This window comes from Podarcis cretensis (genome assembly GCF_951804945.1).
Source record: "Podarcis cretensis genome assembly, chromosome: 11".
NCBI lineage: Eukaryota > Metazoa > Chordata > Lepidosauria > Squamata > Lacertidae > Podarcis > Podarcis cretensis.
This window is the reverse complement of record NC_137180.1, coordinates 38,080,230-38,103,430: the sequence shown is the minus strand read 5'-3', so window position 1 is coordinate 38,103,430 and position 23,201 is coordinate 38,080,230. Positions and strand designations below refer to the sequence as shown.

The 23,201-nt window shown below is 40.0% G+C and overlaps 2 protein-coding genes across 8 annotated transcripts in view; one reads left to right on the top strand and one right to left on the bottom strand.

The window, feature by feature from the left end:
- The window catches only part of HOMER1 (homer scaffold protein 1), a 78,550-nt gene extending 66,154 nt beyond the window's left edge, over window positions 1-12,396 (top strand). For all 4 annotated transcript variants that reach the window (XM_079995720.1, XM_079995719.1, XM_079995721.1 and 1 more), the window contains 3 exons: window positions 4,996-5,106; window positions 6,788-6,868; window positions 9,509-12,396. In XM_079995720.1, coding sequence (XP_079851846.1) covers window positions 4,996-5,106; window positions 6,788-6,868; window positions 9,509-9,697 — 381 coding nt within the window. In that variant the 3' untranslated portion in view covers window positions 9,698-12,396. The remainder of the gene's footprint in view (window positions 1-4,995; window positions 5,107-6,787; window positions 6,869-9,508) is intronic.
- A 2,780-nt stretch (window positions 12,397-15,176) lies between these two features.
- The window catches only part of JMY (junction mediating and regulatory protein, p53 cofactor), a 44,311-nt gene continuing 36,286 nt past the window's right edge, over window positions 15,177-23,201 (bottom strand). For 2 of the 4 annotated variants that reach the window (XM_079995409.1, XM_079995411.1), the window contains exon 11: window positions 15,177-22,247. The gene's annotated coding sequence lies outside the window, so the exon portion shown is untranslated. Of the gene's footprint in view, window positions 22,409-23,201 lie in introns of all 4 variants that reach the window. The other 2 variants (XR_013843523.1, XM_079995410.1) reach the window with 2 other exon arrangements.

Here is a 23,201-nt window from a genome sequence, read left to right as displayed (position 1 = left end):
GTTGATACATTCATATTGTAGGTGAAAAAACAAACTGCTAAATGTGACAGCTGTTCTGTGCGTGTTTTGTGCCCAGTACTGTTTAAATTGTCACAGGCATTCTGAATATTCTACATTCCACTCGGAGTGTTTCTCCCAATTCCTGCTTCAGCTTCTTGCCCAAGTATCATGAATGTTCTAGGACAGAGGATATTGTTTTAACAGGTCCTGGAACATCAGTTATAATAAAAACAAGCTAAGGAAACAAAGCAAAACAAAATTTCATCCATACATTTTGCCTGGGGCCATTATCCTTTTGTTTGTTTGCTCCCACTTTCAGTTGTACAACTCTTGTACTGCAGTGCTATGCAATTACTTGTTTTGTAGATTTTGAGTGCTGTATATACAACTTACCTTCCATGCATAGTTTAAGTTGATCATTCCCTCCTGGATACCTAGAAATGTGACCTATAAACTTAGCAAGCCAAAGGATTTCCATTTCAAGTGATGTAACACCTATTCTCAATTGGAGTTTTAGAAATAGAAGAACATATACATTTATAAATGGGAGCTCCACTCTATTTTGCTTCTTCACATAAGGCAGAGGTTTTCAACCTTTTTGAGTCCACGGCTCCCTTAACCAATTACATTCTTTCTGCAGCACCCCATGGGGCCCAGGAGCCCAGTTATGTCACCTCTTGCCTGCAGAGCTGGCAGCCTCTCACTCTTTTTCAAACAGCCTCCCACTTGGAGTGTTCCCTCATCCTTCTCCCCTCTCCCCTCTCCTTGGGAGTCCTGTAGGCGGCAGCTGCTGCTGCCCTTGGCCTCTAAGCCCTGCCCCCCACCCCAAAGAGAGGTGCCTGCCAGAGGCACCATTCTCCTGTAGATCTTATAGCCAGGCTGCTGCAATAAACAGCTGTGCAAGCCTTTGGGAGGCAGAGACACAAGAGAGCATCAGTGGAGGGAGGGATGGAAAGAGGGACAGAGGCCAGTGTTGGCCACGGCACCCCTGACTATCATTCAAGGCACCCCAGGGTACCACGGCACACCAGTTGAAAACCACTGACATAAGGGATTGATTACATACAACAGTGCCTTCATGAAAGTACATAATTATATTACAAGTTGCCTTTTTTTAACGTAAGGGAAGTTTAAAAGCAACTTTGGATATATCAGGAATGGATAAGCAGAATTAGATAGAAATTGTTATATGGGTCTTCTATTCATGCTTTGCTGGATTGGGGTTTAAGAGTAATTGTGGATTCTGCTGATACTACCCTTCTTTTAAAGCAACATGCTGGTTGCATATTTATTATAAGCACATTTTGTAGAGAGTTCATATTTTCTTGTGTTTAGGTAAATTAACTAAATAACTAACTAACTAATCAACTAACTATTGGAATTCTACATGTTACCATAATGTGTTAAGGTTAAAAGTGCATGCAAAAATGGTTTCTACACTGAAAATGTAAATTCTAAGCTTTCAGATATCCTTGGACAATTTTTCAACCCCCTGGCAATCAGGAATTGTCTAACTAACATCAAGGAGACATTGCTTGAAATATAGAAAACTTTTATTTGAATTGTTTGATATTTGACTTCGTTCTTCATGTAATGAGTTGTGTGATGTTTCTTTTTCCTCTCTCTTTTTAAAAACTTTGTAACAAGACCCTTGAGATTTGTATTCTGATTAATTTGGAAATCTGGAATAGTCTTCTTTAGCAATACCTTTTAACATAGTAAGCACACCAGCATCTTTTAACAGCTTATTGCTAGAAGCCAAAGAGTAATTTGGTTTATGACAATAGGGCCTAAATCCAGTTAGAGTCATGTGTGCTGTTAATAAACCATTGTAATTATCAGATGATCAGGACCAATACATTGGCAGTAGATCCTAATTAATGGTTTTCTGTGAACATGCAGATGTCTCTGGCTTCCCTACTCCCATAGCATAGGCAGGAGCAACAAACCACAATCCCTGGTTTAGCATGATGTCCAAAGACCCAGTATGAAACTGATGGGACTTATATTTGAGTTCACAGTCGGGCCTTTTGTGTGGTGGTGAAGACAGCAAAGAAGGCTTAGTGTGCTGACTGCACTGCATATTTGAGTAGCTGGCCAGCAGAACTGTTCCATGTGGTGAGAGGAATGTTGACATCTGTCCCAGGGAATAGTGTTGGAACCATGGGAGGCCTGCTGTGACGAGTTTGACAGACCTTTGAGGATAAAAGTACTTGTCTTCATGCTAAGTTTAGTGCCACCATTATTATAGAGCCAGGGAGCTGTCCAGCAAAACATATTGCCCAATCCTGTGGGATTGGTTTCAGCTGATGAGGCCTGAAAATATGGACAAGGTGCTTGCAGCTCTTTAGCCTATAATATGTCCCCCACCCCCCGGCAACCCCTGCCCATCATGGCTTATTTGAGCTGGTCTGGGTTGAAGGTGGGAAGGTGGCCAGGTGAAATTATTGTTATTGTTATTGTTATTGTTATTGTTATTATTTATACCCCCCATCTGGCTGGGTTTCCCCAGCCACTCTGGGTGGCTTCCACCCAAATATTAAAAACACAATACAGCATCAAACATTAAAAACTTCCCTAAACAGGGCTGCCTTCAGGTGTCTTTAAAAAGTAAGTTAGTTTCTTATTGCCTTGACATCTGCTGGGAGGGCGTTCCATAGGGCAGGCACCACTACCGAGAAGGCCCTCTGCCTGGTTCCCTGTAACCTCACTTCTTGCAGCAAGGAAACCGCCAGAAGGCCCTCAGCGCTCGACCTCTTTGTCCGGGTTGAACAATTATTGCTTCTACCCTAAAAAAAAAGTCCTGGAGTTGCTAGTTACAGGATTTTTATAGTAGCTATGTCATGGAAAACTCACTTTCTACAACTCAGGCCAGAATTACACGCCAGCCAACTAATTTTTCTATAGGAATGTGAGATAGGCATCATTTTCTCTTCCGCCCCGTATCTGTCATATGCAGCACTGTTTCCATTCTGCTGCAGTTCATTTTCCATCAAATACTGTTACTCACCTTGCTGTTTGCTGTGGGAAAATTTCATAATTTGCATAATGAATTAGAAACTTCATCTGCATGTAAAGACAGGCTCTGGTGGGTTGAGTGGATGAGACCAATAGTGGGTCCAATGGTCAAGAAGGTAGTTAAATTGTGTCTTGTATGCCTCCTTCCCACAACTCCTTAGGCCCAGCTGGTACCAAACGTATTGCTGTGCTTTCCTTTGCTCCACATCAGTGAGACCAAGAGAAGGATCTTGTCGTCTGGGCAGCCCAGGATCTCCACACACACTGTCCAGGCTTGCATCCCAGGGAGGTCAATTTGGTGGCATGACCCTGCTTTGCTTTAATCACAGAGAGTTTCTTCTCTGTGAAAAGGGATACAGTCTGCCTGACTTCTAGTTTCCCTCTTCTTTTTTTAAAGGTTCAACTCCCCATCGCATTCTGTGAGCTCACATGTTGTGGTTGAGCTGTTATTATTAATTTCCGTTTTCTCTTTCTTTACAAACCTCTATACTTCTGAGTACCTAGGGAGTCCACAAAGCATGCAGAAATTACAGCCTTGAATTTGAGTGGCCACATTTTGCTTCCAAAATGATAGGCGCTCAAACACCTGAGCTTGCTATTATGTGGAATGATGATAGTTAAATGAGACCTTTGAAGTTAAAAGCAGTATGCCTCTGAATACTAGATGTTGGCAATAATCAGTGGAGGAGGTATGTTTCTTTCATGGCCTGCTAGTGGGTTTTCTGCAGGCCTTTGGCTGGTCAAAACAGTGCCGGATTAGATGAGCCCTCTTATCCAGCAGAGTTTTTCCTTTGTGCTTATGTTTTAATGCCCTCAAGTCACATTCAGAGGATTTGGCTGCCGTTAAATAAAAATTAGCATTGGGCATAATCCAGAGAAAGTTAAGCATGCTTATGAGTTGTTGAACTTAGTGCTACATTAGTATTTAATTGTACAGTTAGGTCCCACTGAATGGCGCAATCTAGAGAAAGTTAAGCATACTTCAATTCTATTAATGTTTTCTACAAGCACCTGAGTGACAACATGCACATGGTCTGTAGAATTGTAAGTAAGGTAAGGTAAGGTACCCCTGCCCGTACGGGCCAGTCTTGACAGACTCTGGGGTTGTGCACCCATCTCACTTAAGAGGCCAGGGGCCAGCGCTGTCTGGAGACACTTCCGGGTCACGTGGCCAGCGTGACATCGCTGCTCTGGCCAGAGCCAGAGCCAGAGCCAGAGCCGCACACGGAAACGCCGTTTACCTTCCCGCTGGTAAGCGGTCCCTATTTATCTACTTGCACCCGGAGGTGCTTTCGAACTGCTAGGTTGGCAGGCGCTGGGACCGAGCAGCGGGAGCGCACCCCGCCGCAGGGATTTGAACCGCCGACCTTTCGATCGGCAAGCCCTAGGCGCTGAGGCTTTAACCCACAGCGCCACCTGATGTTTAAATCACATTGTACTGATGTTTAAATCACATTGTTTTAAGCGTCCATTGGTTTTGTTATACAGTGCTGGTGGAAAAATACAGAGGTTAATTAGAATTTTGGGGAAGTCTTTGGATGGTAAAGGTTTATGAATTACTAAAGTATAGGGCGGTATCTTAATAATAATAATAATAATAATAAGTGTGGGGTTAAAAGATTTGTGTGAATTATTTTAGCAAACTAGTTACACATCATTCTACTATATAGTGTCAACTAGAAGAGTGCAGTTTGAAGGAGAACAGTCTTCATAATTAAATAAGCCATTCTTAGGTTTATATTTATCACTTTAATTCCCAACCAACCCATTATTTGATTCAAACTTTGCCACTTTTAGAAGCACTAGCATCAGGCACAGAACTTAAACAGTGCTCCACCATCATTTCATAAAATACTGTGCAAAGCTAATGAAACCATTTCAATAAGTGTTAATGCTGTGATACAGATGCTTAGTAAAGCAGAAATGTCCCATATGGTCCTATAATTGTTTATTTATCATTTGTATTTATTTTTACAGGTGACTGAGCTGGAGTGTGTTAGTAGTCAAGCAAGTGCGGTCCACACACATAAAACAGAATTAAACCAGACAATACAAGAATTAGAGGCAACGTTGAAGAAAAAGGAAGAGGTACTTGCTTGCATTTGTTAATTGACTTTTTAATAGCCCTGATTATTTATCTCATACACCATTCATAGTATTGCATTAGCTTGTATCAAAATACGGGTTACAAAAATAAGTTGTCTAATTTGTTTTTTTATTCTGTTGACTAACATTCTAGAATGAGATGCAAATTCTTTGCACAGGGAAAACCATTTAGATAAATATGGGTTAAGGTAAAGGTACCCCTGCCCGTATGGGCCAGTCTTGACAGACTCTGGGGTTGTGCGCCCATCTCACTCAAGAGGCCGAGGGCCAGCGCTGTCCGGAGACACTTCCGGGTCACGTGGCCAGCGTGACATCGCTGCTCTGGCGAGCCAGAGCCGCACACGGAAACGCCGTTTACCTTCCCGCCAGTAAGCGGTCCCTATTTATCTACTTGCACCCGGAGGTGCTTTCGAACTGCTAGGTTGGCAGGCGCTGGGACCGAGCAGCGGGAGCGCACCCCGCCGCAGGGATTCAAACTGCTGACCTTTTGATCGGCAAGCCCTAGGCGCTGAGGCTTTTACCCACAGCGCCACCCGCGCTGGGTTGTTTCCCCCAAAAAACACACATTTATTTCAAAAGTCAGTAGCTTTCCTCTGTCCTTCCTAGAAGTGTCAAAGCAGGCTGACAAACAGGCCATAACTCATTTCTAAAAGATGGCTTTTATATACTGGTTCAAAGTGCCTGAAGAGTCAGGTGCATTAGAATTAAAAGTACTTTCTCTAGTGATGATGATCGGCAGACTGACCCCTGCAGTATGAGGCCATGCATTGGTGGGAAGTTCAAAAGGCGTCTTTGTTGCCTTTGGCAAAGCACACTCACTTCCCCAAAGAGTGAATAATAGGTAGGGATTGCTTTTTATATCACTTCTCTAGTCCTAGAAGCACGCTATTATTTCGCTGTCAGTAATTGGCGCCAGATGTTTCAGAGGACAGTTCAAGATATCTCACTGCAGTTCCGAAATAGCATGCCTTCGGGGAAGTTTCTTCCTAGTCACCTAACTGGTAGACTTTTATTGCACAAAGAAGTGTTGAGTTGTTCACTACTTCCACAGATGTCTACTTTAATTCTTGAAATCATTCTCTTCACAGAAGGCAAGTTAGGCTCTAAGCCAACATTATTAGTATCTAGCCTGACTAAATGATTCCAGTGTTGTTTTAGACTTGGTCATGAATTGTTGCATATATTTCATTACGATTCCTCTGGCTTTCTTCTTGCTATAAAATAGACAGTTGTTCACAGTCCCTTGTAACTGAAATTTCAACTTTGTTCTTTGCAGCGTTCCCTCCCTGGTGTCTTTAGCCCTGAGAAACTGGCTCTCTGGCAGCCGATTCTTATGACTCAATTTCAGCTATTGCTGCATAATCATTAGCAGATTTCTATGCTTATGAACCTGAAGCACAAATGATGCTTCCTACTGGGAACTGTGCATGTTTTGAGAAGCATGCTGAAGTTCAAAGCTCTAGGGCTGGCCAGATGGCTCTCAGGGTGATACAGTTTGGCCCACTCTCCAGTTCTAGTTTCACTGCATAAGTACCTGTGAGAAGTACCAATGGGTTCTGCAGCATTGGCAACCCTGTCTTGTATGTCCTGATTGGATGAGGAGGATTTGTCCAGGATGAAAGTTAGGTTGACTTTGGATAATATGCTGTTTTATCCCCTTTAGGAAATAGAAAAATTGAGACAAGAAATTGACAATGCCAGAGAGCTTCAGGCACAGAGGGACTCTTTAACTCAGAAGTTACAAGTAAGTTACAGGGCGAATAGGGTTGTATCTGCTTGTAGGTAACAATAAAAAAGAGAAAAGAAGTTGGATAATTTTGGATCTTGAAGACTTGTACAGACAGACAGTTTGGGGGTGCAGAATAGCCCCCACCTCCTTACTTCTTTGATGGGGCTAACTGTGTTCCTGCAGTGTTTGTGTGAACATTGTACAAGGGTGATGGAAGAAGGGAAGCTTTGTCACTGCGCAGGGAAAGCCCATTCACGTTAAACAAACAAACAAATCATGAGGATGAGTGTCCTAGTGTTGAAGAAAAGGACTGTACATCTTTCAAGGGGGGAGCAAACAAATAAAAGAAGTGATGTGCTCTGGTGTGGGTATGTGAATTCCCTTTCAGACTTCCTTTTCTTAATAAAAGGTTACATACCGGTAAGTATTCCTAGAGTTCCAGGGTGGTCCAATGTGTGGCCCTATTTTGGGGGCTTTCAGCAACATTTGATGTGCCTGTACAGCCCTCACTTTGCCTTCCCAAAGCTGGGTAAGCAAGGTGCTGGGCTTTGAGAAGGAGGTGTGAGGGCTCTGATAGGCTTCTGGAGTCCCCCTGCCTCCTTCCTAGTTAGCACTTTCCCAGCTTTGGGGAGGAGGTGGAAGGGCTCTAGGATCCTGCCAGAGCTTTATGCCTCTTTTCCAAAGAAAGGCCCTTAGAGTTGAATTTCCAGATCACTCCAAGATCAGCAAAGAATTACAAGCCCACGAGCACAAGCTGTTCGAAGATAATCCTCCCATCTCATGCAGAACAGAATGCTCAGATGCAATATATTGCCCCTTGAGTTACTTGGGGATATTTGATGGTCGGGAACACGGCAGTGTATTTTCTTGGGAAGAAGCAGAAGAGGGCTGTCTAGAGCAGGGAGGGTTGGGGAACATGTGGGCATTTGAACATAGTTGCGCTCTGACCGCCATCATCCCTGACCACTAGCCATGCTGGCTGAAGCTAATGGGAGTTGGAGTCCATCAACATCTGGAGGGCCAAAATAAAGCCTTATGCTGATGCTTTCCTGAGCAGGTAAAAATGCTGAAATTAGTATCTGGAAATTTGGACTGCATTTTATATTTCTATTGAATGGCAAACAATCAAACTTTGATAAGCAGGTAGGAGTAATTTATGCTAGAACACAAACACTTCCTCTTACATATCTGTTGCAATTTATGCTGGGAATTTTAGCATTCATAGCTTTTGAAGCGGCATTCCTTAACAAATTGCTGCAGGCCTTGATGTCTTTCATCTCTTCAAATGAGCGTATGTTTTAGATCTTGATTGCCTGTAGATTCTGTGTTCTCAAAACTGACTGGTCAAGTTACTTGGAGATAGCAGCAAGATTATATACACACTCATATGATGTCATGGTCTGTTATTAGCCAAATGCTGCACAGTGCATTTTCATTTGACATGTATGACCATTCAGTGGAATCTATGCCCTTGACAAACTTAAAAAAAATCTTAAATAAGTGCAACAAAAGAATCCTTTGCAAAACAATTTTACATGGTTACATGTTCTTTCCTACAGGTAACTCGTATCTTATGCTTATTTTATTTACATGAACACAGCTTTGTGTGGGGCCTGGGGAAGGATAAATAAATAAGGAGCAGAGGAAATCCACACCCACACACCCCCATGCAAAGCTGTGGCTGTGGACTTACATGGCTTTGGGAAGGCGGTGTGAGCACTTTGGCAGCATCCCAGAGCCCTTGCACTGCCTTCCCAAAGCCAGGCCAGCACTAACTTTAGGAAGGCGCTCTTGCACACTGGCAGAGCCCTTCCACCCTCCCACAGCCAGGTAGGCAGCCTTACAACTTGGGTGGGGCTGGTTTCAGGGGCTTCTGGCTTTACACATTTTTGCATATATGCGTGGACTCACAGAACTGAACGCTTGTGAAAGATGTGAGTTATCTGTAAGTGGGGGGGGGGGGAGAGTTCTTAACTACTATTTAAAATCCTGTTAACAATGACCTGGCTCCTGACACTGCCAAAAACAAAGTTTTCCTTTTAAATCCATTTGTAATTAAATGATGCTTAAATGACTTAAATATATATTTACTAAGATGCTAAATCATATTGTGTAGGCTAGTCCATGCATCTCTATCTATCCTCCTTTCCCTTCCTAATTGTATGTGAGGCAGCAGCAAAAGCACACTTCTGTCCATGCTAATCATGGTATATAGCATGCGGCCCTCCAGGCCATTTTTGTGAGCACTCTGATGGGGTCCTAGACTCCTCCTTCCTCCACCCTAAAGCCTAGTTGGCTCTTTCCCAGCTTTGGGGAGGGGGTGGGAGGGCTCTAGGACCCTGCCAGGGTCTCTGTGTGTCAAATTTTGGCCTCGCCTCTGCTCCCCAACCAACAAAGCAGTGTGGGGCCTACAGTTTCTGGGTCAAAGTTCTGTTGCAGCCCACTTGGTATGAAAAGTTGGACAGCCCTGATGAAGATGCTATCCTACATAGATACCTCCATTTAGGAATGTGAGCCTCACTCCCTATTTGTGAGTAAGAGATAACCCTGTTGAGCCTGATGATCATTCCAGCTCCATGTTAACTGTATAGAAAACTGATAAAGATAATACTGCATTTACAAATGACATATATTGCTGCTTCTTCTTTTTTTAAGGAAGTGGAAGTTCGAAACAAGGACCTAGAAGGACAACTGTCTGACCTAGAGCAGCGTCTGGAGAAAAGTCAGAATGAACAAGAAGCTTTTCGCAATAACTTGAAAACACTTTTAGAAATTCTTGATGGCAAAATCTTTGAACTAACAGAACTACGAGATAACCTGGCCAAGCTAATAGAATGCAGCTAAAGAAAACGGGATTTCAGTGCCAACCTTCTTAAAGATGCACTGTCTCTCTTCATAGGACTTTGTTGGGCTCTGCATCAAAGTTGCACAAAATTAGGAAAACGCTCCTCCAGGAGGGCCTGTTTTAAATTTCCAACAATATATTTCAGTGTAAAATTTTAGAATTCAGCTTGTAGCTAGTTGGGAAAAAATAATAACTTGAACTACAAATTACCTCCTTGTATATAATTGGCCATAGATAACTCGAAAGATATTAACAGTAATTGAATGCAATCCTTTTCTATTATTAGCCAGTGAAATAATGAGAAGTGCCCCATATGGCATCCCTTTTAGTGTTAGACACATTGTAGATGATCTGTCTTATTTTGTTTTTATTTTGTTGGTTAAGACACTCAATTGCTGTGTTTTGTGCAAGAACTTTGCGATGACAGCCCTCTCTTTTGTTGTAATCTTAATAATTTCTCAGGATATTTTGCACTGTTAAGAAATAGTGCATTACTAATTAATTCTTGCCAGGAGTGAGAGAGAGTTGCATCTTTAATTCATACCTAGTGAGTAACTGCTTGTATAGAGTTCTTCCCTTTTTTATACTGGAAGATACTGTATTTATTTACGATGTTCACTCTGGTGTTCACTAATATTGTCCAGTGTATGGTTTACTTTTCTCTATTTAAGTTCATGTATGTAGAAGTTCTGTGTTCCATTTTGAAGCCTATCTATGAAGACAGGTGAGTCCCTGAAAAGTATTTTCAAATCTGCTATATACAGATAAGTATCCATCTAGTCTTATTTATTAATACCACATATGTTTAATATTCACTGTTACCAACATATGTTTTAATAATTCTTTTAACCAAAACTTCTTCAGAGTAACCAGTGCAGCTTGTTATAGATATACTGTGGATATACAGCAATTGCCAGGGTGTTTACGTTGACCTTGCTCATTCAAAGAAACTTTAAAATCACAGGAAATTGGAGATCTTTTCCCCTCCTCTTTGAACCTTCACATCACATGTTTATCAGAACCACACCAGGCAATATTCTGAATTTCAAAACAGGAATTGAATTCAGTTATCCTCAGTGAACATGTTTTTAAGTTGTTTTGATGTGATTTACAAAGACTTTTGCCAAACATGTATTTCTTTATATAATATTTTTTATTTTAAAGGGGGGAAAATGAAAGGTAAGCCAAGTGTCAAATGTCTGCTTACTGAATGGGAGTTGTATTATGGGACAATCTTGCTGTAAATTGTCTAATATTGAAGAGGATTTTTAAAATGAATGGGGGGGGGGGGAATCAAACACAAAGATGCACTGACCTTTTCTTTACACCCAAATTAATTTGAATGTTAAATGCAAAATCCAGCTTGAATATAAACTCTGTACAATAGAATTTTTTTTTCCACTTAAGGACTGCTATTCAAAACTAGATAATATAAGTCGGGTTTTTTATGTGTGTACTGTATGTATATACTGTATAATACACACATTCTAATTTGTATTCAAAGTGGGAGAAATACATGGTGGGTTAATTTATAAAATGCCATTTTCTTTATCTGTAATATAACAGGTGTCTCCTGAAATGTCAGGATTACTGTTTAGCTAACAGTAAATTATCATGTATTATACTGTATGTACTGTACACATCATTTGAGTTTCATCCATATTTTAGAGTATTCTGCCACTTATTTTATTTATTACTGGAGAAAATATTTGTTCATTGCATTCATAGGTAAAAGCTTTCTATGGTGATTTTTTTTTATAGCTAGATGTTAACGATGTGTAACTTTATCAGGTCCAGGACAGTAGTGATTACCTGATTTTAATTTGCCTGGAGAAGTTTGTACCTGATTCTCTTGCTATATGAGTGTCAATTGGAAACATCTTCAGAAAAGTATAAAATTGGTGTAATTGTAGGAGGAATGAAGTATGTTCATGAGTGTTATTAATTATAACAAGTTAGAACAGAAATTTGATGGCAAAAAATGTAACATTATTTTTAATGAGATCAAAATTTTTAATACAATGACATTTACATGTGGGAAAATAGTTTACAAAATATTTCCACTGAAATGCTGTGTATATGTGTGGTACAAGAAATTTATTTGTATATGTACACATACACACACATGTATATACAGTACATGGAAAAATTTAAATGTGCACATTTTTAATATTTTCCTATTGAAATTAAATTTGAAAATTGGAAATCAATATTTGAGAATTTCTTTTCTCATGTATATTAAGATGCTTGACTTTGGGTTCTTTTGTTTGTAAAAATAAAATCTATGAGGGCTGCACCATTGAACTCCCAAAAGTCATCCAATATGTATATGGGATAAGTGGAATTAAGTGCACATATAAATAAAATCCTATTGTTAAGAATATTTTAATGTTCATTTATGGTAGGTGGGTGTTTAGAAATTGTATTCTAGAAACTGTATTCTGAAATTCCTAATTAGGTGATCATACCTACTTTAGCCACTACACTTCTGTATTATTAAGGTAATAATTGGCATAACGGACAAAGTCGTGTTTTCCCCAGAGACTGGTATTACATATTGTATCTATCTTAAGAGAAACTGTGGGAATATATATGCCAGAAAATGTTGGGTACTGTGGACAAACAAACAAACAAGAAATTACATAGGAGAACAATTACCCTGTGTACTTGTCATATGACAATTATGGAGACTTGTTTTTTTAAAAAACCATTCTTTTAAAACCCAACAAATACAGTTTTTATTTTGAAATACAATTGCTGTTCTGGAGAATGTACTTTACTCAATTTTTTCTTCTTCAGCTCTTTTTAAGTATTACAAACTGTTCAATGGATGGCAGCATTTACCTTAATCCTTCAGGTGCTACTGGATTTTGAATTAGAGTGTCATGTTGTGAAATTCTGACTTTGACATAAAAAGGTTTTATAAGTACATCCCCGTCTGGAAGTTGGTTATTGGAGCTTCTTTCTCATAACTCTACTCCAGAATATTCCAATATTTCCCCCAACACCTAGTCTGGATTCAAGTAGATCCATTGAAAGAAATGTGACTGAAGTTAGATGCTTTGAAATCAATGGGAATTATTAATCATGAGTAACTTAAGTCTAATTGGTTTCTGTGGGTCTAGTGTAATAATGACCAAGTCTGGTTCCATCCCAACAGTACTTTAACTACAGCACATGTATGGAGCCTTAGTAAGCAAGATGGAGCATAACAGAAAGTCCGATTGATTGATTGATTGATTGATTGATTGATTGATTGATTGGTCAGGTCTCCAAGAAACCAATTGACAAGCAATCTGGAGTTTACCTTGGCCAATTTCCTCCTTGCTGCTTTGTGAGAGCTGTGAGATCTGATTGTAAATGTAAGGTTGGATCCAGAGTTGCCCTTTGATAAATAGAAGGGATGACAATCCAGTGAATGCTCCCAAGATGGCCCTTTCCTCTTGCATCATCATCACCACCCCCAAGCCACCTCCCGCCCTGTTCTCCCCTCTGGTGCAAGAGACCAGCTTCTTTGGAAAAGGCTGCACTCTCAATGTCTGGGCTTGAGAAGCAGTCGCCTACATATCATCTGCAGGAGGTAGGGCCTCCACCTTGAGCTCCATTTCAACTTCTTGCCTTGTGGCAAAAGGCATACCCTGCACTGGGCACAAGAGCCAATAGCAACAAGAAGGCGGCTGCTTTGGAGAGGCACCACCCACTACTTCCATAAGAACATCCTGGGAACAGAATTCTGCTCATAGGAACCCAAGCCAAAATAACTCTCTAAAATTCTTACGTGAGAATAGATAATATAATTCATTAAAGTTAATAAGGATGTAGTTCAAAGGACACCTACACTTGAACAGCCTCAATTAATTCAGTGTGAATTACTTTCAACAAAACATGTATGGAACTAGACAGCGAATTAGCTTTCCCCATCCTTTGTTGCAAGCCAGCTCCCCACAAAATCAAGGTTCCTTTTGGAAAACGTAAGTAGAAAAATTCATTTCCACACTGTACTGGTTCTTTGATTTTTGTGCCAAAATGGCAGTATTATTGGACAATTTCCAATAGATTTTCTGATCCTGGCAGAGAAGAGGGGGTAATGGTTAGGGAGACTCACATAGAATACTGCCAGAGTTTAATACTTCATAGCAACTTTGTAGCAATCAGGTCTTTCATGTGAGTAGTCTGGGTAGGTGGGTGACTAACCAGTTGCACAGGATCTGATTAATTACATGTTGGAACTCATAGCAATCTGCAGGGCTTGTTCATAGTTCTTAAGTTTGGTCTCAATGGCACAAAAAGTGCTTGATATTTGGTTTTGCTACCAGGAAAAACGAAGCATTGCTGAGAGACTACTAGTTCTGTACATGTGATCATAGCAGCGTTCTCAAGCTCTGAAGACATAGCCTTGGAATAAAGAAAGCAAAATACATATTGGTGTCTTGACTTATGTTTGCTCTTGTTGTAAACAGTCTCTTACAAATCTGGAAAATAATCTGTGAAGTGGCACCTGTGCACTTGAATGTGCAGACTAACAAATGTATTCTCTTGTGTTAAATCAGATGTACCAATTTACACTTACACTTGGGGGGAAAGAACAGACTTACCAAGAGTAATCCTAGGGACAGTCTATGACAGAGGAGCCACCACTTCTTAAGCCTGATCCGGTTCACATGAGCCACAAAAGATGGAATGTGCTTTCCCCTCTTCTTTTTGAACTTGGTCTTTTTATTATTTCTCCCATTGACATAGTTTGTTTGAGGTATGTCAGGGGACTGGGGGGCAGGGATTGGAATCATGCAGATCCAAGGCTTCCCCCAAGGTGGTCCTTTTCATTCCCTGCCAGAGTACCATCAGTGGAGTGACAGCAGCAGACCTTTCTGCCGCTGCAATGATGAGGAGGGTTCTAATGACACACCACCTTCTCAACCTTCAGACTTGCCTCATTGCCAACAAAGAGGCCCACAACACAAAAGGTTGCAGCATCCCTGGTCAGCCAGCTGCCTCCAAAGAGGACTATCCAGGACTGGAACCAGACTTCAGGGGTCTTGTGGTGCCCTGATGAGTCCTCAACAATCACACAAAACCCCTGCTACTCCACTATAGCCACATTATTTTTCCTTGATGGCACAGGAGTGGCTGCAACACATTTGCTGCTCTCCCCATCAACTCTGCAGCCAGTGTGAATGGAACTCAAGTGTGGTTCCTATCTGTAGTGGTTGCCCACCATTTTTAATTTATCCAAAATTAAATCTTTTGTTTTCAGAGTTTTACGTCTCATTAAGGAAATCTTGCATGGTGGAATGAGAGGGTCAGAACTACCTGTGATCCTTCAATTGCAATGAAAAAATCATCTTCTGACACATCAGTATAAGAATGTACAGAGAGTTGATAGGGATTGCTTATGCTTAACATAACCGTACAATATTATACTAGCATGTCTGCTTCAGAGCTCCACAAGTCCTTTAAATGAATGTGAAAGAAACCGTGTTCAAATAAATATCCTTTATTAAAGAAAAAAAAGGAACAACTTTTAAGCACCAAAATTTTTAAGTATGTTGTTACATTGCATGTACACGAGACAAGTCATTCAGGACTTTGGGTATAGGTTTGAATTTCGAAGCCATGATAGTAAAAAACATGAAGTACAAAGCAGTACAATAAAGTTGCAGGAAGGCTGCACTTAAAGGGGAAAAAAGCAAAAGGGCAAACAGTTAAAACTTTTAGTTTTCAAAATATTGCTAACAATGCTCTTTTCATTTATACTTCGTGCTTAATACTTTGGAACACTGAGCATTATAAAGGTATTGCAAGTTTGCTGGAGCATTTCAGAAATGCAATGTCCATTTACAAATGTCCATTAAATACAATTGTTTTAAAGAAGTGCAGCACAACACACCGATTTTCATTCTTTTTGCACTAAGTTAGTGAATGGTGAATTGGTTTTCTTTTTAATTTTTTTGCTGTTCAAAAATGAGGCGTTCCATTAATGTTTAACAAGCTTTATCCATGCAACATAATCAACAGCCTTCTACATTTCAGCAAATACGTTAACACAGCTCTGCTCTTGGCAACTCATAAAATGACAAACAACAAGTGGGCTGTAGCCATACGAATGTAAGACTAAAGACCCAAAGTTAAGATGTGGTAGTGGGAGATCCATGACACGCTCCCCTGAGGTTTGTTTTTAAAAAAACAGAAAAGGGGGGGGGTTAAAAGCAATCAGTGAGGGAGAGAATTAATTTGGGACATAATGCTGCTTTGCTTTTATCTCATTCCTAATTTATTATTTCCCCTATTTAAATCTCCTCTCCCTTTGAAATTGTCATTTACTTCACTGAGGAAACATACAGTTTCAGGGGGCAATTCAAATCAGCAAAATAGAGCAGCAGGGAAAGGGTTACAAAAAATGCATCACAGTCCAACTCCTATATGGGAACCTTGTGGATGCTTTCACCTTTTAAAAGAACTTTGCAAGATCTGGTCCTAGTTCTAATGTCCTGCCTTGTTGAGGTTGAAGTTCTACATCAAGTGTGTAGACACCGCATGTGATAGTCATTCCTAGACTGTATGATTTCTGAGTACATGAGGATGATTGCTTCCTGTAAGATTTTTTAAAACTCCCCACATACAAGGAACAATCACATTAGTCTAGGGGCCTCCCCATCTCCTAGCTTTCAATCTGCAGAGAACATTCTCACTTGTAATCTGCCATATCTGTCTGTATATCTGAATCAGCTCTGAAAGTAATATACTCACATTTCCAAAGGAGGAGTGGGGAATAGGACAATGGAGTGGAGAAATTGACTACAACTCTTGTCATACCTAACAATTGTCCATGTTCACGGGAGTTGATGGGAGTTGTAATCCAGCAACACCTAGAGGGCCACAGGTTAGCCACCACTCTACTATGTGCAACACAGCCAACTATTATATGCTCATACCAGCTAAGTACCCTTCACAGCACCACATGCCAAATCATACAAGCTTGGGTCTGTTCAGGGAATGAGACGACTTCTAGGATTATACCCAATGTGAAGTCAGGTTGACATGCCCCCTCATTGCAGGAGATTGTTGTTGATCAAGCTGGGCTTGCAATCATTTTTCCTACAGGGAAGGGTGCTTCCCTTCCAACCCATTCCACTGCTGCCATTTCCAAATTCAAGATAATGGCTGGTACATTTGGAAAGAGGCACTTTGTGCCTGGCTCAGATATAATACTAAACCATGGTTTAGCCAGTGTTCCGTGAACAAGCCTGCTTAAGAGTTTAATCCTGGTTTGTTTCAATAAACCATACTTTAAAACTAACCACTACTTCAGACCTACCAATGAACAGTGATTTGTTTAAACTAGACAGTGAATATATAGGAGTGTAAGCCCAAGGTTTGCAGCTCATTTCTGTAACATTAAGCTATGGCTTAGTGTTACATTCAAACCGGCCCTTGGTCCCTTGCTGTTACTGACAGCTTTTTTTAAAAAACAACAACATTGTTTTATGGTGGGGCATACAAAAGGCTTTCTCCCATTGGCTAGAATTTATTTATGAATGCCACTAGTGATTGTGGCTCAGTTAGCCCTTTTCAGATATTCAGCCCAAACATATGAGGGCAAAAGATGTGTAGGAGGCTGGGGACACATATACTAGTCCTGCTTCCACTTCAGCCATTTGCATGTTTAGCATCAAGTCCTGAAGGAAGTCTCAAAGTGCCCCAAAATCTCTCTGCAACCAGGAGCCCAATCTCAACCATGAGGGTGCTTATCGGCATGTTGAACAGGCTTAGAAGCTCCCCGCTCAACCTGGCAAGGTATTGGAGTGGGTGAGCCCACCATGTACACCCCTGCCCCCCTCATTTTGACCTCACATGTTCAAGCTGAGTGACCAGAGGTTCTGTTTTACCTACAATTAATGGTGGGGAGGGACTACTCTAATCTGCAGCCCATTCTTCAGCTCCTCCTGGGAATAAAGCCACGAAGAAAGTATTTTCTGAATTGGACTCTTAATCAAAGATAGTGTGAACACCCATACTAGAAAACAGAATAAATAAAATGCTGGTGCCCAGGTCTAGAGAGTACATAGACCAATAAAGGCCAGGTATAACAGGCTGCTAGCCACATTGACCATGTTCCAGGTCCAGGAATGGGTAGACTGCTGCTGTGCTCAGGTCCTGCTTCCATGCTTCTCATGGGCAACTGGTTGGCCACCGAGAACAGGATGTTGGCATAGATGTGACATTGGCCTGATCCAGCAGGCTCTTCTTATGTTTATCTGCTTGCTGTTGATTTTTATGCTCAAAGCTAGGAATTCCCAGGAAAAGGTCTTAAATAACAGAAAAGGTTGTGCAAAACATTAGAAAACAGCTTTGCAAAATAGAACGTTCACCATGGCCCAAATTAATTTTAATTACGTAAGATTTCATGTAGCAATTAATATACATTATTTTTTGTTGGAAGCTTTCAAATGAGTTATAGGATAAAACCGCTAGTGCTTTATTTTTCAAACCATCACACACAGTAACAAAACAATGTGCTTTTCTCTACTAAAGAACACTTGGCCCCAATCCAGGGAAATGAGAGTGCAGCAAAAGGCTGTGTGGCTGCTGCTTCACCACAGAGCATCAGCCTGCCTAAGGCATGACCGAAGCAGTCAGAAGAGCAGGACACCATATTGAATCTGGATGTCCCCTTTCATGGTGGTTGGTGCTGCCATCTGCTTCCATGAATAGATTGCTAATAGATTAGGGTCAATATTGATAGCACACAACTACTGACACTTGACTCTAGTAGCATTTTAAAATTCCACATCCTCTCAATAAGGTGCTTACATCTCTTGCAACAAGCATCTCTTATGCCTCCTTTTCAATAAGCTTATTTGCTTGTTAACAGTTCACCAACACTAGATATATCTTGTTTCATGCTTCTGGGTTCGTTATGAGTGACACAGGTAACCAAATTACAAAAGCATTACAGCGAAAATAAAAGAATGCTCATAAATCCAAATAGTTTTACAGTTCGCTCTTTAAAGTCAGTGCAAATAAAAAGAGAACATTGACTTTGAGTGAAAGTTTCCCCCCTTTTCACTAGACTGTGACAAAAATGCACATGATTCTCTGAAGACAGTGTCTACATGAAACACAACTCAAAAGCAAAAACTTGGAATGCACCAGCAAGACATAATTTAGTGCTGTTAATTTGTTTTTGTGGTTAGCAATTTTATAATATAAGCTGCTCTACTCTGAAAAGCTTTACAAGAAAATGGTTGAAATAAGAAGCAAAACTATCTATACTAAAGAATATAGTCAGTATACAAATAAACCAAGCAACTAAAATTAAAGACTTATGGGATCATGCTGCAGAAGATAAAACCACTTTAATAAATGTTGCTGTTCAGCATAATTTGTTTTTCTAGTGGAAATAAAACACCTTGGCCCCCTTGCTGCCAAACTGCCAAACTCATGACTCATCACCTCCTGGCATTTATAGTTCCTTGAGCTAGTCTACCACCAGTTCAGGGGCATCCAGGTAGATCACTATGTTTCTTGACAGAATGCATTGTGGACAATAAATTGAGAACAACGGCTGCAGTACAACCATGTGCCGCAGTCAGTCTACAGCATACGAAATACTGGAATGCATTTTTTCATGCATACTTGTCAGCTGCATAGATTTAGGTGTGAATGCCAGTTCAAGCAGCATTCATCAATAACTTTTCTTAAATGCCCATATATTTGCTAAGTCTGCTGCAATAAATGTACTAGACTAGAGTACTGTGAGTTCTCAGCTGGTATGCAATGGCTTCAAGAAATAAAATTAGGAATCACTATTAATTAAAAGCAAAACATGTGGGAATATAATTATAAGGAATTGCACATAGATAAGATGGACAAGGTCCTAACTTGACAAATTTGTGTAAAATGCTATCCAGGCACTACTGGCACCCAGATTAATCTCTTCTTCTTAACAGATTATGGGGAAAAACTATACTCGGTCTAAAGGAAAACTCTGGATAGGAGATCAGCCACAGTACAGTGGTACCTTGGGTTACAGACGCTTCAGGTTATGCGTTTTCGGGTTGCGCACCGCGCCAAACCCAGAAGTACCAGAACGGGTTACTTCCGGGTTTCGGCGCTTGCGCATGCGCAGAAACACAACCCGCGCGTGTGCAGACGCGGCGCTGTGGGTTGCAAATGTGCCTCCCACATGGATCACATTCGCAACCCGAGGTTCCACTGTACAGCAGCCAAGTATGTATAAAATATGTTCCTCTGAAACAGCCATTTTTATAGCGCCAAAAGCCGGTTTTATTTTTTTGCATTAATTAAACTGTCAGAAATAGTTTTTTTAAAAAAACAACAAAAACAAACTAGAGCTTTCAAGGCAAAGATTCCATATATACAGCCTGAACATTTCACAATCATCTTGAGAGCTTTATAAACTTTCCATATGAATTTAAAATTTATAGTTGCAAAAGAGTGTTAGCATAAGGAGTGTTACTCTCAATTTTCAATAAGTTATGTCTCCTTGATTACGTGAATTGTCTAGCAAAATTTGCCATTCAAAGCTCCTGCTGCAACTGATTGTGTAAAGCTTTACATGATCCATCTCATCCTAATTTTTATAAGTTCGTGTTTTGGGCTACAACTAAAATTTCAAACACAATATATTATACAGTGGAAATTTGGAGGGTGACTAAATGGAGGTGACTAAATGGCAAAGGCACACCAACTACATATATTATGGTTTATGCTAAAGGTCAACAGTTATATTTTGCAGCTATTTAATTATTGCCACCACCAAATTTTGCATTACCTGTGACTGTAACCACACAGTGCATAATGCGATTTTGGTTAATATGCAGTAACTTGGAAAGGAAATGGGTTGTCTTGTTTTTCAGAAAATTAATGTTCAGTTCCTAATACAGTTTTTTGTCTCCCCAACAGAAGGCGTTCTCACAATAATTGAACTCATGCTATTCTCAAGCTTACCTTTGGGAAAGGACAGCATTTCAGACTATATAAGGCATTAAGCTTTTTTTAAAAAAGAAACCAGAATGGCAGGTTATCCTGATAAAATAATTCTCATTATTATTACTGGCCTAGGTAGTAACTTTTGCACACCCAAATATTTCCAAGAGTTGAGCTGGACTGTTACATGTATTGTCAAGTATTCAGGGTACTCCCAAGTATTTTTAAAAGGAAAAAGAGCAAGACATTTAACCTCTTACTATGAAAGGTGAGTGGGCTTACTAAATGCATTCCATCCAATATGCATCTACTTACAACAGGCAGTGAATATAGTAAATCATTTTAAAATGGATATTTCCTATCATAAGGGATCATAGTTTGTCAAGCACAAGATTCTCCTACAAGCAGAAATTTTCATTTGAGAGCATTTTAATAAGGGTAAGATTAGCCCTGGTGCAGAAATACTATTCCGTACAGTACTCTGTTATTAAAAAATGAGCTGCCTGCAGCTATTAGTCATGCTGTTTGGGATTACGTTGCTTTAGATATTCACTGTACCAAAGGCTGCGCCTCCTTTAGACCATTATACAACCAGGGTTAAAAATGAAGTGTTTTTCAAATAAGCAGGCTGTTACATAATTCAAATATTTTAACAATGACAGGAATAATGAAAACTGGAAAAAAATTATAACTTCCACAACTTAACAGTAAAATTGGATTTCAGTTTTGAATTTTCTTTAAATAAAGGTTCCTTAGAGTCATCAAAGAACAGTCAAACTAATAGACAAAAATAATTTTAAGTATTCTCATTACAAAATATTGCTTCTATAAATAAAATTTTATGTAACTTTATTATCTATCACTCAGTCCTGCAATTAAAATGTTTCTATTTATACGAGCATGGGAAATTCTAATTTAAAAATACAAGATGTACACAGTATACATGGCCTTCTAAAGGGTTTTGCTATATGCCATTTTAAATGTACTAGGCTGTAAACAATACATTCTTAAGTATATGTATTCCACTCTTAGGGGGCTTCCTGTTATTCTGTAGAGCCATTTGTTCCCATTTTCAAAATAACTTGTATTTTGTACAATGAATAGTTAAAATGCATTATATCTCTGAAATCCACTTCCTACATGACAAATATAGTGAGAAATAAAGACCTTTAGGAGAATTCCTGTTGCTGTAATAGAAGCTGATGTGAAAGTAGCAATTTGTTGATTAAACAGTGAAGTCTTCAGTGAACCAAAGGTCAGATTGCATACCTGTCCTGATAAATTATGTTGGGAAGAAGCTCTGCTGCAATAGGTGCTGATTTAGTGTTTCACACGATTGTAAAAAGTGAGTGAAGAACCAGAAATATCTTGAATGGTTCGTTCTCCTCAGTGTTCTGCAAAATACACATCTAATAAGGTAGTTTTTGATCCCATCAGAATTTTGTACCATAATTTTAAAAAATGCATTTTAAGCTCTTCTGCACATATCAAATTGTTTGTCAGGTGACGCCTTTCCCAGACAGAAGGTGGTGATCAAACTGTTGACTATGGATGTTCAGAAGTGAAAGGAAAATCATTATTCTGTGGAATCCTCACCACCTGTTTAAACAAACAAAAAAACAGCTGAAGGACAAACTGTAAAGTTGCTTTTTAAATCAAATTCTATTCCTTTAGAGGCCACATCAAAATGTGCTTTTCAAGCACCTATTCCTCCTTGGCATCTGAATCTGCAGGCCATGTTCTGTGACAGGCTGCTCTAGCTGAAGATACGACAGAAACAAAATTAGTAGAAGAAAAGGAGAGGCTTAGCTCTCCCAACAGCTCATTAATATGATTAGTCTTTCCCTCCCCTCATCACCTGCTTGGAATACTGAATCAAGAGGACCCTTTCCTCCTCTGCCCACAACAAGAGTGCTAGTGTAAAAACTCAATGTCAATACTGTTTTGCAGGTGTGCATATGAAAACACAGATACCACAGCAGTACCTGCTTTGCTTATCCACAGTTCCATTTTCAATATCCCAGCGCCTTCAGTTAATGTCATCTCCAGTTATATACCAGGGCTGGCAGAGAATCTCCTTTCTGAGAACCTGAGAAGAGTTGCTACCAGTCCAAGTCACCTATACTGGGCTAAAGGGACTCATGAGCCGACTCACTGTAAGGCAGCATCGTTTAACTCAGGCATAGGCAAACTTGGCCCTCCAGATGTTTTGGGACTACAACTCCCATCATCCCTAGCTAGGGATGTGCTCAGGGCTCAGGGATGAAGGGAGTTGTAGTTCCAAAACATCTGGAGGGCTGAGTTTGCCTATGCCTGGTCTAACTACTGTACGTGAAGATCTGTGGATGAGTGGAACATTTGTAGCTTTAATTTATGTATGCTTTACTTTTTATAGAGATTTTTCCACTGCAGATTGATTTACAGAGTAAATTAGTAATTTCATCCTTTAAATCGATTCCCCCTTTACGGGAAAACTTGCCTTGCAGACTTTGGAAGTGACCTTAATTTTGATTAAATATATTGCAATTAGTTATTGGCATGCCAATTCACACA